The sequence below is a fragment of the Hemiscyllium ocellatum genome, chromosome 25, assembly GCF_020745735.1.
Source record: "Hemiscyllium ocellatum isolate sHemOce1 chromosome 25, sHemOce1.pat.X.cur, whole genome shotgun sequence".
In the NCBI taxonomy this organism is placed as follows: Eukaryota; Metazoa; Chordata; class Chondrichthyes; order Orectolobiformes; family Hemiscylliidae; genus Hemiscyllium; species Hemiscyllium ocellatum.
In genome coordinates this window covers 8,807,944-8,821,890 of record NC_083425.1, presented here as the reverse complement: position 1 = coordinate 8,821,890, position 13,947 = coordinate 8,807,944, and the positions used below count along the sequence as shown (strand labels likewise).

General features: G+C 38.6%; 1 protein-coding gene across 1 annotated transcript in view; it reads right to left on the bottom strand.

Moving 5' to 3' along the window:
- LOC132827749 (cytoplasmic phosphatidylinositol transfer protein 1-like) overlaps positions 1 to 13,947 on the bottom strand; it is a 285,683-nt gene that overhangs the window by 24,725 nt on the left and 247,011 nt on the right. The window contains exon 6 of the mRNA XM_060844442.1: positions 12,617 to 12,712. Within this exon, the coding sequence (XP_060700425.1) occupies positions 12,617 to 12,712 (96 nt within the window). The remainder of the gene's footprint in view (positions 1 to 12,616; positions 12,713 to 13,947) is intronic.

Below are 13,947 nucleotides of genomic sequence, written 5' to 3'. Positions count from 1 at the left end.
AATAACAGGAAGAAAACAGTCGAAGCAAATAGCCACCTAATTTAAGCTCCATGAAGACTAATCTTGTAATAGGCTAATTTTCTGGTTTATTTAACAGTATTACATATACAGCACAAAATAAACAAATTCTGCAATTATTTTTACATTTCTTGTAAACATAATGGTAATCCAATGTCAGCATTCAGAGTCAAGATATTTTAAAATCTCAGAACTTTTTCCCAACAACTAGTTAGGTTGATGACCCAGTATTAATTGGTTTATTTGGTTCCTGATGAAGGGCGCTGGCCCAAAACGTCGATTCTCCTGCTCCTCAGATGCTGCCTGACTTGCTGTGCTTTTCCAGCAACACACTCTCAACACTGAAATCCAGCATCTTCAGACCTCACTGTCTCCCATTAATGGTTTATACCTAATCCTTTTATTAAAAAACAGTACAATATCCCCAGTTTCCACCTTATAATAGAGACAGCCATTGGTGAAGTCCCAGCTGAGGACTGTTGGAACCAGTACACTACCCCCTGAGGACTGAGATGGTTGACCTCCAACAACCACAAGCATCTTCCTTTCTGTAATGTATGTCTGCCAACAATGGAAAATCCCTCCCTTTGCATGCATACACATGCAAACACATGGGCAGAGGACTACTGAGAGGTTACATTTTTAGGTTACTGAATCTGTTCTCGATCTGTCTCATAGAGCATTGTCATGATTTGGAGATGCTGGTGTTGGACTGAGGTGTACAAAGTTTAAAATCACACAACACCAGGTTATAGTCCAATAGGTTTATTTGGAAGGAGTTCTGCTCCTTCATCAGGTAGTTGTGGAGTATAAGATTGTAAGACACAGAATATACAGCAAAGGCTTACAGTGTGATGTAACTGAAATGATATATTGAAAAAGACCTGGATTGTTAACTCTCTCATCTTTTAGAATGACCATGTTGGTTTCAGTTCTTTCATATGTAAATCCCAGACCATTTAAAAAAAAAGTTACATCCTCAAGTTCACAATATTAGCCTGGGCGTCTTAATTACTGCTCCAGAATCTGTCAAGCAAGTTTCCTTGACCATGACAACTAAATAGGAAATAAAATACCTTCTGTAAGGACAACAGTAATACAGTCAATTAATCAACTAGTAGCAATGTGTTACTACCAGGAAAATGTTTCATGCAGACAGTGTTGCTGACTTTTAAGTTGAAACGTAACTTAGCTCTTGGATCTGTGAAATATTCAACTTGAGTACAGTGTGAAAGATTTGAATTATTGAAACTGAAGAGGAACCTACACAAACAAAATTGCACTGGGGTACTATGGGTTTAAAAATTGTTTAGAGCATCCAATTTAATTCTGTATACTGTTGGCTAAACATATACTGAACAAATTTGTTACAATTTATTAGAGATGAAAAATGTCAGCTTGATTCACAATATATTAATGGAAGCTAGCAGAAAGGGAAAGGGCAGCGTTAATCTGTGAATGCTGTGTTGTCAACTTTAATTACTGAAGGCACGGATTGCTCAGACAAAACATCTTCTGTCAAACAGTCCATTCAACATTAGCTCTCAGAGATTAAGTGGACTGACCTAAATTTGATTTGTATACTCAAAACAGCAGACTATTCAATATGTGCATGAAATTATACAGAAAACAACAATTGAATTCATCTACCATCTTTCCAAAAATAAAGTATGCAAATGCACTGTACCAAAGGTGAATAACAGACATCAAACAGCCAAAGGAGAAGAGTCAAGAAGGAATGGTTGAATAGATCAACTCTGATGAGGCTTTAGAAAGAGAAGTTTTTTTTATTTGCTCTTGCAATGAAAACATCATTGCCATGGCTAGTCTATTTTGCCTATCAGGAACCATCCTTGTGAAGATGTTACCATTATGGCAATGTGGTTTCAAGTCAGGATGGTCAGCAATTTGTCAGGGAAACTTGCTGATGATGCTTATCTTTGCACCTACTGCTCTTATTCTTTGAAGGGCAAGTTATGAAGTTTGGAAAATGCTGTTTAAAGTGCTTTGGCGAGTTGCTGCATGTACCTTATATATGATGAATTCTGTTACCACTGAATGTCAGTCGTGAAAGGAATAAATATTCATGGTGTTAGACGGGTTGCCATTCAAGCAAGCTGCTTTGTCCTGGATGGTGCTGAACCTTTTCAGCATTGATGGAGATGCATACATTCAGGCAAGTGGAGAGTATTTGATCACACTGCTTTGCTTTGTAGACAGTGGACAAACGTATGGAAGTTGGGAGATGATTTATTTGTCATGGAATTCCCAGTTTCTGATTTTCTCATAATCACAGTCTGGCTGGTCCAGTTCGATAGAAAAGCAAGCTGGAAAAGTCACATTGAGAGTCCAAGAGCGTGGGGAAAAGTTGTGGGTGGGGTGAATGGTATTGTGGAGGCCAGAAGTGAAGAGTGAGAGGTATATAATGATACATCTGATTGTGAGGTCAGAATTGGCTAGGCTGTAAGACTTAGAAGATTAAAAAATTCTTCCATTGCAAATAATGAGGAAGTCAAAGAAGAGTTGTGAACTACCATTAACTCAATGTATTTTTAATATTATTTCAGCCTTTGTTTTGTACGACACAGAATTAATGAGTCTTCAAAATTTCACAACAACAAATTAGAGAAATTGTTAATTGGGCCCTCTTTGTAAAGTGTACATAATGCTGTGTGTGAAGGTGAAAGTAATAATGGTTTCTCTCCATCAGGGCTAACAGGTTTTCTTGCACCATTGGCTCAAACTCTCCTCATTAACTACCTATCATATCCGATGCTGGGTTGATTTTCCCATTCACCACAGCTGCCATTTGTGGGGTATCCTGATATCCCTAGTACTGATGCCCATGCTAAAAGGCCGTTATACCTGGTCAAGTGCTAGCATACACATCCCAACCCTCCCACAATACCAACCCTGCCTGGCCTCTGCACATCCCACTCATTCACTCAGGACACATCACATTTCCCCACCTGCACCAGCACTAACAGCTGTGCCAAGCATTTCCACTTCACTCAATTCCTCCATTTATTTTACATCAGGAGGCAAAAAAACCAACAATAGGGTAGAAAGAGTCAAGACAGATGGTCGGGTGCCTAACAGAACAGCATTCCCTACCCTGACCACCCAAGTGGCAGACTGATCTGGATTGATAGTGGATGCTGCCCTAGACTTACTGTGCCAGGGCCCCTGATTCAGGACTACTCCATTTACACTTTGAGACATGGGCTTCTGCTTGCCTCAAGTGCAGTGTGTTTGCTTCAAGTGCAGTATGTTTGCTGGCACATGATGCATCTATGAGATTGCTGTAACATTGACAGCCACATGTCCACTCCATTGACCGATGACTGCTGACAAGCATGGCAAGCTGCTTGGCTTTGTGTCTGTACTAAACTGAGAGGCAAAAAAAAACAAACGCCAGCAATTCCTGTGAAACTTTAACGTGCAGTTGAGAGGGCATAGCACTGAAATGGATGGCATTGCAGAAATGCTGTGAGAATTCAGGAAGGTACAAACTTGATGTAGGCTCTTGAGTATGAAGAGAGCAAATGAAGGCTCTTGAAATGCAGCTTGATCCACTCCCTGACCTGTGTGCCTGGACCTGTGTGGAGTAAACTTGCAGCAGTATTACAAAATGCATCTTTAAAATGCAGAAGTATACTGTAAATGGATTGAACATGTGCTACAATCAAAGAGGCTGGCACATGTTGGATGCCAATGTCTATGGACATGGAATGTATGCGACTGTGGCTCTTAAAGAGTGCCCTGAGCTGTTAGTATCATGTATCCAAAATGAACAAGTTGCCAGGTACCAGCACAAACATTCATGTCAGGAATTCTTGGTGTCTAGTTTCTATCCTCAGGCTGGGAAAATGGGAGCCTGCATATTAATGAGGTGAGATCAGGTAGTAACAAAGGTGGTGAGAGCAGTAATAAACCTTTCTCTGCTCAGTACTGAGAAATTCATCTCAACACCCAGAAATTCCTTGCTTGAAATCTTGCAACTCGCCCAAATTTCTCACTATCGCACACATCAGGGAGGGCCTGGGAAGATTCCACTCTATGAAATGCAACCTATTCCACAAATTGACACTTGCAAGGAAACAGCCAGTTCAAATAATTTGTCAAAAATAGAATGCTAGTAAAGCCGCTTGTTCAATTTGATTAAACAGACGGTCATAACTTGAAAAATTAGATTAAATAAGCAGATTGCACATGCTTATAGTATAAATGAATTTTATAGCACAGAAACAGGCCATTTGATTTACAGGATATTTCTTTCTGAAGCATGAATAATTCATTGGATTTCACGATTAAGAAGTACTGACGTGACTTCAAAAAGATCTTAGAAGAATGAAGCTGATCTATAAAACCTACATGGAGTAGAATCATTTTTGGACAATTTTCCCATGGAAGACTCACACACCTATTTACTTTCCAGAAAGGCTATCATTTAATATTCATGATTTGATATTTTGATTAGTTGTTTGAAGTAAATATAAAATTATTTCAATTAGAGGTGACAACTCAAGGGTAAAGTACGGTGAATGTTAAAAAAAGGGAATCAAACAGCATCCCATCTAACAAGCAATTATAACAATTATTGTGATTTTAAGCTTGTTGAGTTTATTATTATTATTGATTATTTTTGATCATTTTAATTGTCACAGTGAATGCTGGTGATACAATGAGGGCACATTAAGGAACTGCCTGAAGGAGACATTAGTATTGGATCCTACCATTTGAGCAAGTTGGAAGTAAAAAGCATACAAGTGTGATAATATAATTATCTATCTTGGGGTTCCCATTGTCAGTGAAAACATAAGCTGACCTGATAGCTGCTATTTCAGGTGAAACTACACTGCTATACAGTTAAGTCTACAGTAGTGCAGCTGGGAGGATTACCAAATGGATTTGGGTATCAGACATGCTGATGATCCACGATTTCCTTCACTGACTTGGATACAATATCTGAAGTGCAGTATTCGGATGAACGTTCCCCCACTGTGTTAAGTTAATTTGCTTGTATTGTTAAAATTCTTAATTCCTCCGTACCAAGTGATTCATATTGGAGAAAAGGACAAAACAGCAGGATACTTAGCATTGTCTCTTCTCCTGGACTTGATAGCAGTCAGACAAACAGTATGAACAGTGTAGATTGGCATAAGCCTCAAAACATAATGTGAAGTAGGTAAAAATAGAAAGACAATAATTTACAAAATGAAATTGAATAAATAACACAGCTTATCCATGCTGTCAGTGCTGTTTTTTTTACGAATCAATCTATTCAGCAATGTTATTACACATCTCTGGAGCAAATAGGGCTTGAACCCAGGTCTTCTGGCTCAGAGGTAGGGACACTGCCACTGCACCATAACAGCAATCATCAGTGTTTTATATCATGGATTTACACAGTTACAAGGTGTGTTTAATCACAAAACATAAGACAGTCACAAATAAAGAGCAATTTGTCTACATATTCAAACAGTTCATCAGTTTTGTTAATTAACAAGGGAATCGCTGAAATTTAATGGAATATGCTCAAACACTGGACGATATCAACAAAAATGTTCAAATGGGTATTGTGTGGGTCATGAATTATCAACACTTTGGTGCCTTTTAATGAGCAAAGCTGCTGTGCGTCATATTAACTGAGGACTGAATGGGAGCTGGTCTGAATTCTAATTCAAATCAAAGCTATGCAAACTTATAAAATAATTTCCAATTCCTAGCTCAAGAACTCGATTAAATGATTTCTGTATTTGTGAAAAAATATGTAAGTTACTCTATTCATAGTAAGAACTTCGATTCAGATTCATTGTGTTATGATTCCAGCTGATATTACTACTGAATAAATCAGAATCTAGAACATAATCTGGCTGGATTGATCACATTTTGTTATTTTGTAATTTAACATGGTGGACTTTCACTGAAACATAAGCATACTGGACTTTTAACAATAACACAAAATAGAAACAGAAATAAACCACACTAAGCTCACTAAATATAACACTCATTAATATACAAGGTAAAACAAAATGCCATCTACTCCCCAGTCCTATCACATTACAGATACACGAACAGCCACAGAAATTCCATCCCAAGCTGTGATGACTGAACCATACCTTCCCAGTTTTGGTCCTCTGAGCTGACAGACCTTTCTTTTGACCATCCACACAAATAAGAGCTTAGATCTTTGTTCTCTTAATAATCTGTGGAGTTCTAACCAAATACTCCAGGTCTGTCAGCTTCACAAAGTACCTTATTTCCTCTTTCAAGGTAACTTATTTCCTTAACTGTTCTGAACAATCTCTTTCCAGAGAGACTTGCTTCTGACCACAGTCACATTTCCATTAACTTTTTAAATCCATTCACAGGATGGGGGCGATGTTGGTTTGACCACATTTATTGCACATCCATAATTGCCTAGAGGGCAGTTTTTTGAATCAAGCACATTCCTGTGAGCTTGGAGTCATATATAGAGTAACCAGGCCATGATGACAGATTTGCCTCCCGAAAGGACATTAGAGAGCCAGATAAGTTCTTATAACAATTGACATTATTGCCATTAGGCTAGCTAAACTGCCCAAAAGCTTTTAGATTAAATGAAAAAAAAATGCTCATACTAGACTCTGCTAAGATCATGGCTCTGTTTTTTCCCGGTCATAAACTTCCACAGTGTAAACAAGCTTCTATTAACACTCCAAGAGGCATATTCTGGTTTAAAATCATGATTCCTAGTTAATCTCAAACCCCTTTACAAAAAGAGACCAATATCCATATTTTAAAATCCAAACTCTAAAGAAAAATGATATTGATAAATATATCTTTAATGCACCTTAAGTACACCTTTCCCCACCACTGGAAAATGAAATAGATAAATAAGAATGATAACATTTTCTAAAATGTAATTAATCCAAGCAGTACACAGATTGGTCAATGTTTAAAAAAGCCTTTGATTTGAGGTATAACTCCATTGAAGGGGAAACTTAACTAACATCGAAAATGTCATTCCAGATAAAAATTAAAGAATTCAATATCAGGTATGGGCTTTAATACAATGCAGTGAATGCGGAAGAATGGAAAAATTAGAGATTTGGTGTGGATTCTTTGTTAGGTTTTGATGCAGGAGATTGAGATTAGTGAAAAAAATTCAAATTGCATATAAAACGCAATTAAATCTTGGTTTAACAAACTACAATTTAAAATACCGTACAAATCAATGGAATTTGGACAACATCACAAAGTGACTACCACCTGGTGAAAATTAAAAGCTGAAATATCAGAACGATGAGTTACCCCTATATTCAATAATCCATGTGAACTAATGCAGGGACATCAGGATGGTTTGTTAGTTCAATGGTTATTCTTTACTCAGATCAGTTGACACACTGGCAAAAAGATTAATGCGTTTACTAAGTAAAGCAGAATCACAAATCTGTAAAGAATCAGTTCAAGGTTTTGTTATACAGTGGGCAGAAGAGATCTTCTCTTGCAAAAAGCTGAAGTGATACTCTTGGCCTGTTGCTTTACCACTTTAATTAATGGAAAATACTAATTGGAAAGGATAACTGTCGCATTGTTGTACGTTTCCCTAAGCAACAGAAATAAGAGGCCCAAGATTATTTCTGACAAACATCTGCTAAGAAGACAGTAGTGTTTGACTGTCATGGAGAGACATTGGCTGGAGTCTCACAAAGAAGAAATATCTGAGTAATAGTCAGCTGAGCTGTTCCTAGTGGGTGATTATAGACTGACTATTGCAGTTTGCTATGATTAGGGAAGGCCTTGCCTTGATTGATGTGAAAAAGAACAGTATAGACATATAAGTGATTGTCTTTACGTGAAATATTCAAGAAGGCTCAAGGAACATCAGCATTAGAGTTACAAATAACCCAATCTTACATTACATGCAACATAATCATTTAGTAACCAATGGGAACACATGGAATATAGTCAGAAAGTGCTAAAAATACTCACAGGCAGCCTGGCATACTGAGCACTTCCAACATTTTCCATTTATATTTCAGATTTCCAACATAAATTGTAACACTTATTTTGCAGCCAAAAAAGGGTGAATTGGTCATTTAATAGAAAAAGAGGTCTCAAAATCTTTTTGATGATGGTCAGCTTTTCAAATGAATTAGCGATCACAGATCACTCCTGTCTAAATTATGATGTCATTGACCACTCCAAAGATGAAAGTATTTCATGTGAACCATTTCAGTTATGCATTTAAGAAATAAGGCATTCACAAGTTGATATTAGTGAAATGGGTGTGTTTGCTTCTCAATACAGAGTCTGAGTATGAGTGAGAGAGAAGCAGCCAGGGATGGGCAGGATCTTGCAGACAATAGGACCATATACTAAGAACAGGAGCCTAGAGAAAGCAGGAGGCTGGAGAGAAGAAGAGCAAGGAAGAACAGAGAGAAAGAATAGAGAGCACAGAGAGTGCAGAAGCATGGGGTGCAAGGGGTGATTCAGAGCAGTCCACTCTATTTGCTTTTCTTGACCGCTGCACCCTTTTCTAAGTTGTAAACACACAGGCCAGCCTATGTTATGAACTCCTCGAAGATGTCCATGAACTCCTATTTTGAGAACCAGTGATTTCAACAATGCATATGTGTTTTGGTATTGGGTTGTACAGTCCCTGAAAGTAATCAGCTTCAGTACCTTGGTTCTGTTGTGGAAGACATGTATTTGTCCTTGAAATAACTCTACAGAAGCCAGTATTTTGTCACCATGTCACCCATTATTTACATCTGGAAAGTCTTTTACATTGATCCAGCTCTCTCAGAGCCAGCTCTCAGAGTGAACGGGATGTCTGACCCTCCTATTCTTATCTGTCAGCGAGGGCTTCCTTATTGGACCAGATTAACAGCCCCAATCAGGCAACTCATATTCTATGAGGTCCACCTGGCTGAGCTTGTTACAGTCACCACATGTTCCTCCCTCTGAGTCCAGAGGCAGGCTGTTTCTTTTTGTAGCTCCCCCTGGGGCATTTTAGCACCAGATCAGGATCTCCAACGCTGCCTCTGTTAAGGATGGCATGTAACATACATTAGGTCACCTCTTGTGCCTGGAGCATCTCAGAAGTAATTCATTCTCTTCCTCAGGCAGCAAAGGCATTGAGGCAGTGACATCCACCGTGTCCATCTCAGATTCCAGGATAGCTTCAATACTTGATGAAGAGGTAGAATCCATGGTTTTCGTAACAGTTGGAAAGGCTGTTGAGATGCCAGGCACGTTTTGCTTTTGCACTGTTTGTGAGTTTGCAGCTTTCACATATGCTTGTTTAGGACTATTGTACCTGCCTGAACTTTATATGTCACTAGACCTGACCTTGTGTTGACCATGCCTCACCCATGTAGGGCTATTTCCGTGGTTCCTACACTAAACTTCGTCCCTTGTAGTAAACTATCTCTCTTTCGCTTAATAGAGTCTTGTGTTTGGCATTGGCGTTCCTGATGCTATTTCACCCTCCCCCTGCCGGTCTAGGAAGATCAGATTTAACCTGGTGCGGAGTCTTCTTCCCATTAGCTGGAGCTATTTGTGTAGTTGCATGAGTAGCGGTCTTATAATTAAATAGAACCTGGGACAGTTTGGTACCAATGAAGCTGCAGGCTATTTCTTAAAGCCTGACTTCAAAATTTGGACTGCTCTTTCTGCCAGACTATTGGGTGATGGATGGTACGGAGCTGCCTGTATAAGTCGAAAACCATTTTACTTTAGGAAACACTCAAATTCTCTGCTGGTAAATGATGGTTCGTTATCTGTGACCAACATTTCTGGGAGTCCTCTATTGCTAAAGATGTACACAGTCTTTCTATTGTCATCTCCATGGTTGACGAACGAACTCTAAGCACATCCAGACATTTTGAGTGGGTGTCTACAATGACTAAGAACATTCAGTCCATGAAAGGACCTGCATAGTTGATGTGTAAACAAATCCAGGTTCTACCCAGACAAACCTATGAATGTGTGGAAGCTGCTTGTGGTAACGTTTGTCCTGGTTGGTACTGGTGGTATATCTGCCAGCTGGAGGTGGTTCAATGCATCCTCATTTGCTACTCGACCTCCCGGATGGTTTTCTAACTTGTAATTATATCTACTTAGTACTAGAGCCCACTGCTCAATTCAGTCTATGGACAACACTGTTTTTTGTCCTCTTTAAGGAGACCTGACAGGGGCTTGTTATTACAAGTTATCATCTGTAAAGTTATTGGTGAAACTTCCTGACTCCAAATATGGCTGCCAGACCTTCCTTCTCTATCTGGGCGTGTTTGCACTCTGTATTAACCAAAGTCCTGGATGCATAAACTATTGGACGTTCCTCTCCATTGGACCACCTATGAGCTAATGCAATACCAATGTCATGCGAGGAGGCATTGCATGTTAATGCCAGATCTAACTTGAGATCCTACTGTGCCAACACCTTAGAGAATGACAGCTATTTCTTCACTTCCCCAAAAGCTATGGCTCGGCTAGGGCTCATTTCCAAGGCTGACCCTTTTTTAAGAGTTGATACAAAGCTGCCAGGATGGAGGCCAGGTGATGTACAAACTTTCTGTAATAATTCACCAGCCCACGGAAAGACCGAAGCTTTGGTACAGATGTGGGAGACAGGGCACCTTTAGAGTCATAGTCATAGAGTCATACAGATGTACGGCATGGAAACAGACCCTTCAGTCCAACTCGCCCATGCCATTGATCGCCCTCACTTTAATTTCCAACAGATATAATCTGAACTTGTCAACTCTGTAACTCACTTGGGATGCCAGGAACACACATATTTCCCTTCTAAGGCATTCGTCCTATTGGGAAAATGTCTATGGACTATATCCAAGTTCTTTAAGTGCTCCTTACTTGTCTTCCCTGTTATTAGCACGTCATCTAGGTAAATGCTGACTTGGGGTAGACCTTGTAAAATATTTTCCAATGTCCACTGAAAAATTGTACAGGCTGCTGATACCCCAAATGGCAGTCTTGCATATTTGTACAAGTTCTTATGGGTAGTAATTGTAGCATACTCTGGGAATCTTTATTTAACAGCAATTGCAAAGACACGTCTCATGTCCCGGTTTACAAGGACAGAGCCCTGTGCCAGCTTTGCATATAAATCCTCTATGAGAAGGATTGGGTATTTATCCAGCCGCAGAAAGCAATTTACTATCTATTTAAAATCCCCACAAAAGGTGAACTGACCCATCATGCTTCACAATCAGTAAGAGCAGGGCTGCCCATTCTGCAAACTGTAGTGGTTTGATAATTCCTTTGCTTTCCAGGCTCCTGATTTATGCCCTTACTTCTACCTGTAATGGCACTGGCAGACCTTGTAGAACTATGGAATTGGTTCACGATTAACATGCAAGGTGGCCTTGACTCCTTTGATAGTCCCGAGACCTTCCTGAAAATCTTCTGGGTATTTAATTAGGATTTTACTAAGACAGCCATTTTCTAATCGAAAAATGCTGAACCAATCAAGGTGGATCTTTCTCAACCAATTTCAGCCCATCAAGGTTAGATTAAGCTTTTTACTAGAATCAGTGGTAACTGAAACAGTTACTTCTCGTAATAGACTGAAACCAAAGATGTACACTTTATCGGTCAAGATTCCCCAGTATGGATTTCAGTCTAGCTGAGGTCTTGCGCAAACTTAAACATTGGAGTCCAGAGCGAATTTTGTTAAAGATTATTTGTACCATCATTGAAATGGCTGAGTGGGTATTGACCTGAGGAGGAAATCAGCTAGTATTACCATTATTATTGAACAGCCTGTATGGAAGGAAATACGTTTGTTTTCTGATCATAGGTTTAGTTGTGACATTATTATGGTTGAAAATAGATTTAGTGTAACAAAATTGGTCCCACCTCAGGGTCAAGGTAATGCAAGAGTCCCAGCACCTATATAACCATAATTCAACATGGGTTAGTGTGTATATGAGAGAGAGAGTTAAAAAAATCAACTCACTGGGGTTTGAAAAACAGATACAATAGAATTTAAAAATTTTGAAAATGTTTGGACTCATGAAATATAAAAAAGTTAGAATAAAGACAATGATGATTGACTTGACTAATGTCAGCTTAGTAAATCACTCACCAATTTTAATATATTGTGGAAAATATATATATTTACATCATTTTATTTTCCTTTACCTTTGGGTTGTGCACAGACAGGAGTACTGGGGAGTATTGGTACATTTTCTTCAGTGGGTTGTGCCAAAAATATGTTCTTATGAAAGATAAAAGTGAATCACTTACTGAATAAAATGACTGACAGGATTTCAATTTACTTATACAACTTCAATCTCTTTTGTAATATATTTTTAATTTCTCCCCAGGCCCATTGCTCTGTTATTTTATTTCTTTCCAGATTAGAAAGCCTTTCTAGCTTTACACTCAGCTAAATCTCTACCATAAAAAAGTCTTATTTAGTTAATGCAGTTCTCAGTAGAATGCAGCAAAAAAAGGTTGCATGATAAAGTAGAAGGGGATATTATCTACACCTTTCCAAGGCAAAAATGCAAATCCCATCATATCATTTCATCAGGTCGCACAGTCTCAGATGTGCAATAGTGAATCCAATAAAGATCTCATTTACCTCAGAGACTTTGTAATAACGATCAGGAATTTCATCATAAGCAATATCAATGAAACACACATCCCTTTCGATGTCTTTTGCCTCAGAATCAAAGATCTGTAACAAGAACATAACTATGTAAAATGAGAGAACAGAATATATTTGGTCAATGATCAATATGCAGAATGCAAAGGACACCTCTAAGTAAATGAGAAGGTAGCAAATCAATCATGGAATTGCAATTGGTCAGAACAAATAGGAAGTACCACCACATTTATAAACTGAAGGCATGTATACACAATGAATAGTGTTGAACCCAGTGGGGGCAGTGAGTGAATTATGTCTAATGATGATAGCTGATTCAATACTTAGGATCCAACGATCATGCAGGAATTAACTACACTCTGAATGAACCACAAATGATGAACATCTTTAACATTAGCTTTTCTTATTCATTGCTTCTAGGTTTGAAAGATTTGAAAGGACGATGTCAACTAGAATACAACATTTAAAGCAACAGTAGGTTGGCAATCACGAGTTCACTTTACCTCAATTTAATACCACCCAGAGGGTTATATACAATATGTGATCATGAGGATTATATTTTAATTTACAAGGGAGTTAAGTAATTCTAGTAATGAGGAAAATTAGGTAATTCCATACTGGTGGTGTAGATTTCCTTTTGTATGTGTGAAAATGGGAGTGCATTTATTTTGCTGTACAAAATACATGAAATAGCACTTGAACTGTATCGCATAATTTTGAAAATTAAGTTTCTGTGGCTACAAAGCAAAGTAGAGAAATATTTTCTGTAAAAGCTTATGAAAACTGTGAACCATATAATTCAAAGGTGATGACACGATTGCCAGTGATCAATTAGACACATTACCATGGACCAATCACGTGCAGAATATAATGTTGACATGGCTACTGCGGAACAATGAGAAGTCTGCACATGGATAAACATAAATATTTTTAAATGGCGTTTCTGGGGCAGCCATTTCCTCAATATGTTGCTGTGTTGTTTGTATTATAAAATAAATGCAAACTTCCTTACATCATGCACAGCAAGCTATCCATAAATTATTGCAACACTTGGAAGGGTTCAGGAAAGATTTACAAGGATGTTGCCAGGGTTGGAGGGTTTGAGGATATGAAGAGGCTCAATAGGCTGGGGCTATTTTCCCTGGAGCATTGGAGGCTGAGGGCTGTCCTTATAGCACTTTATAAATCATGAGGGGCATAGATTGGATGTACAGCCAAAGTCATTTTCCCAGGATTGGGGAATCCAGAACTAAAGGGCATAGGTTTAAGGTGAGAGGGGGAAAAAATTAAAAGGGCCCTGAAGGCCA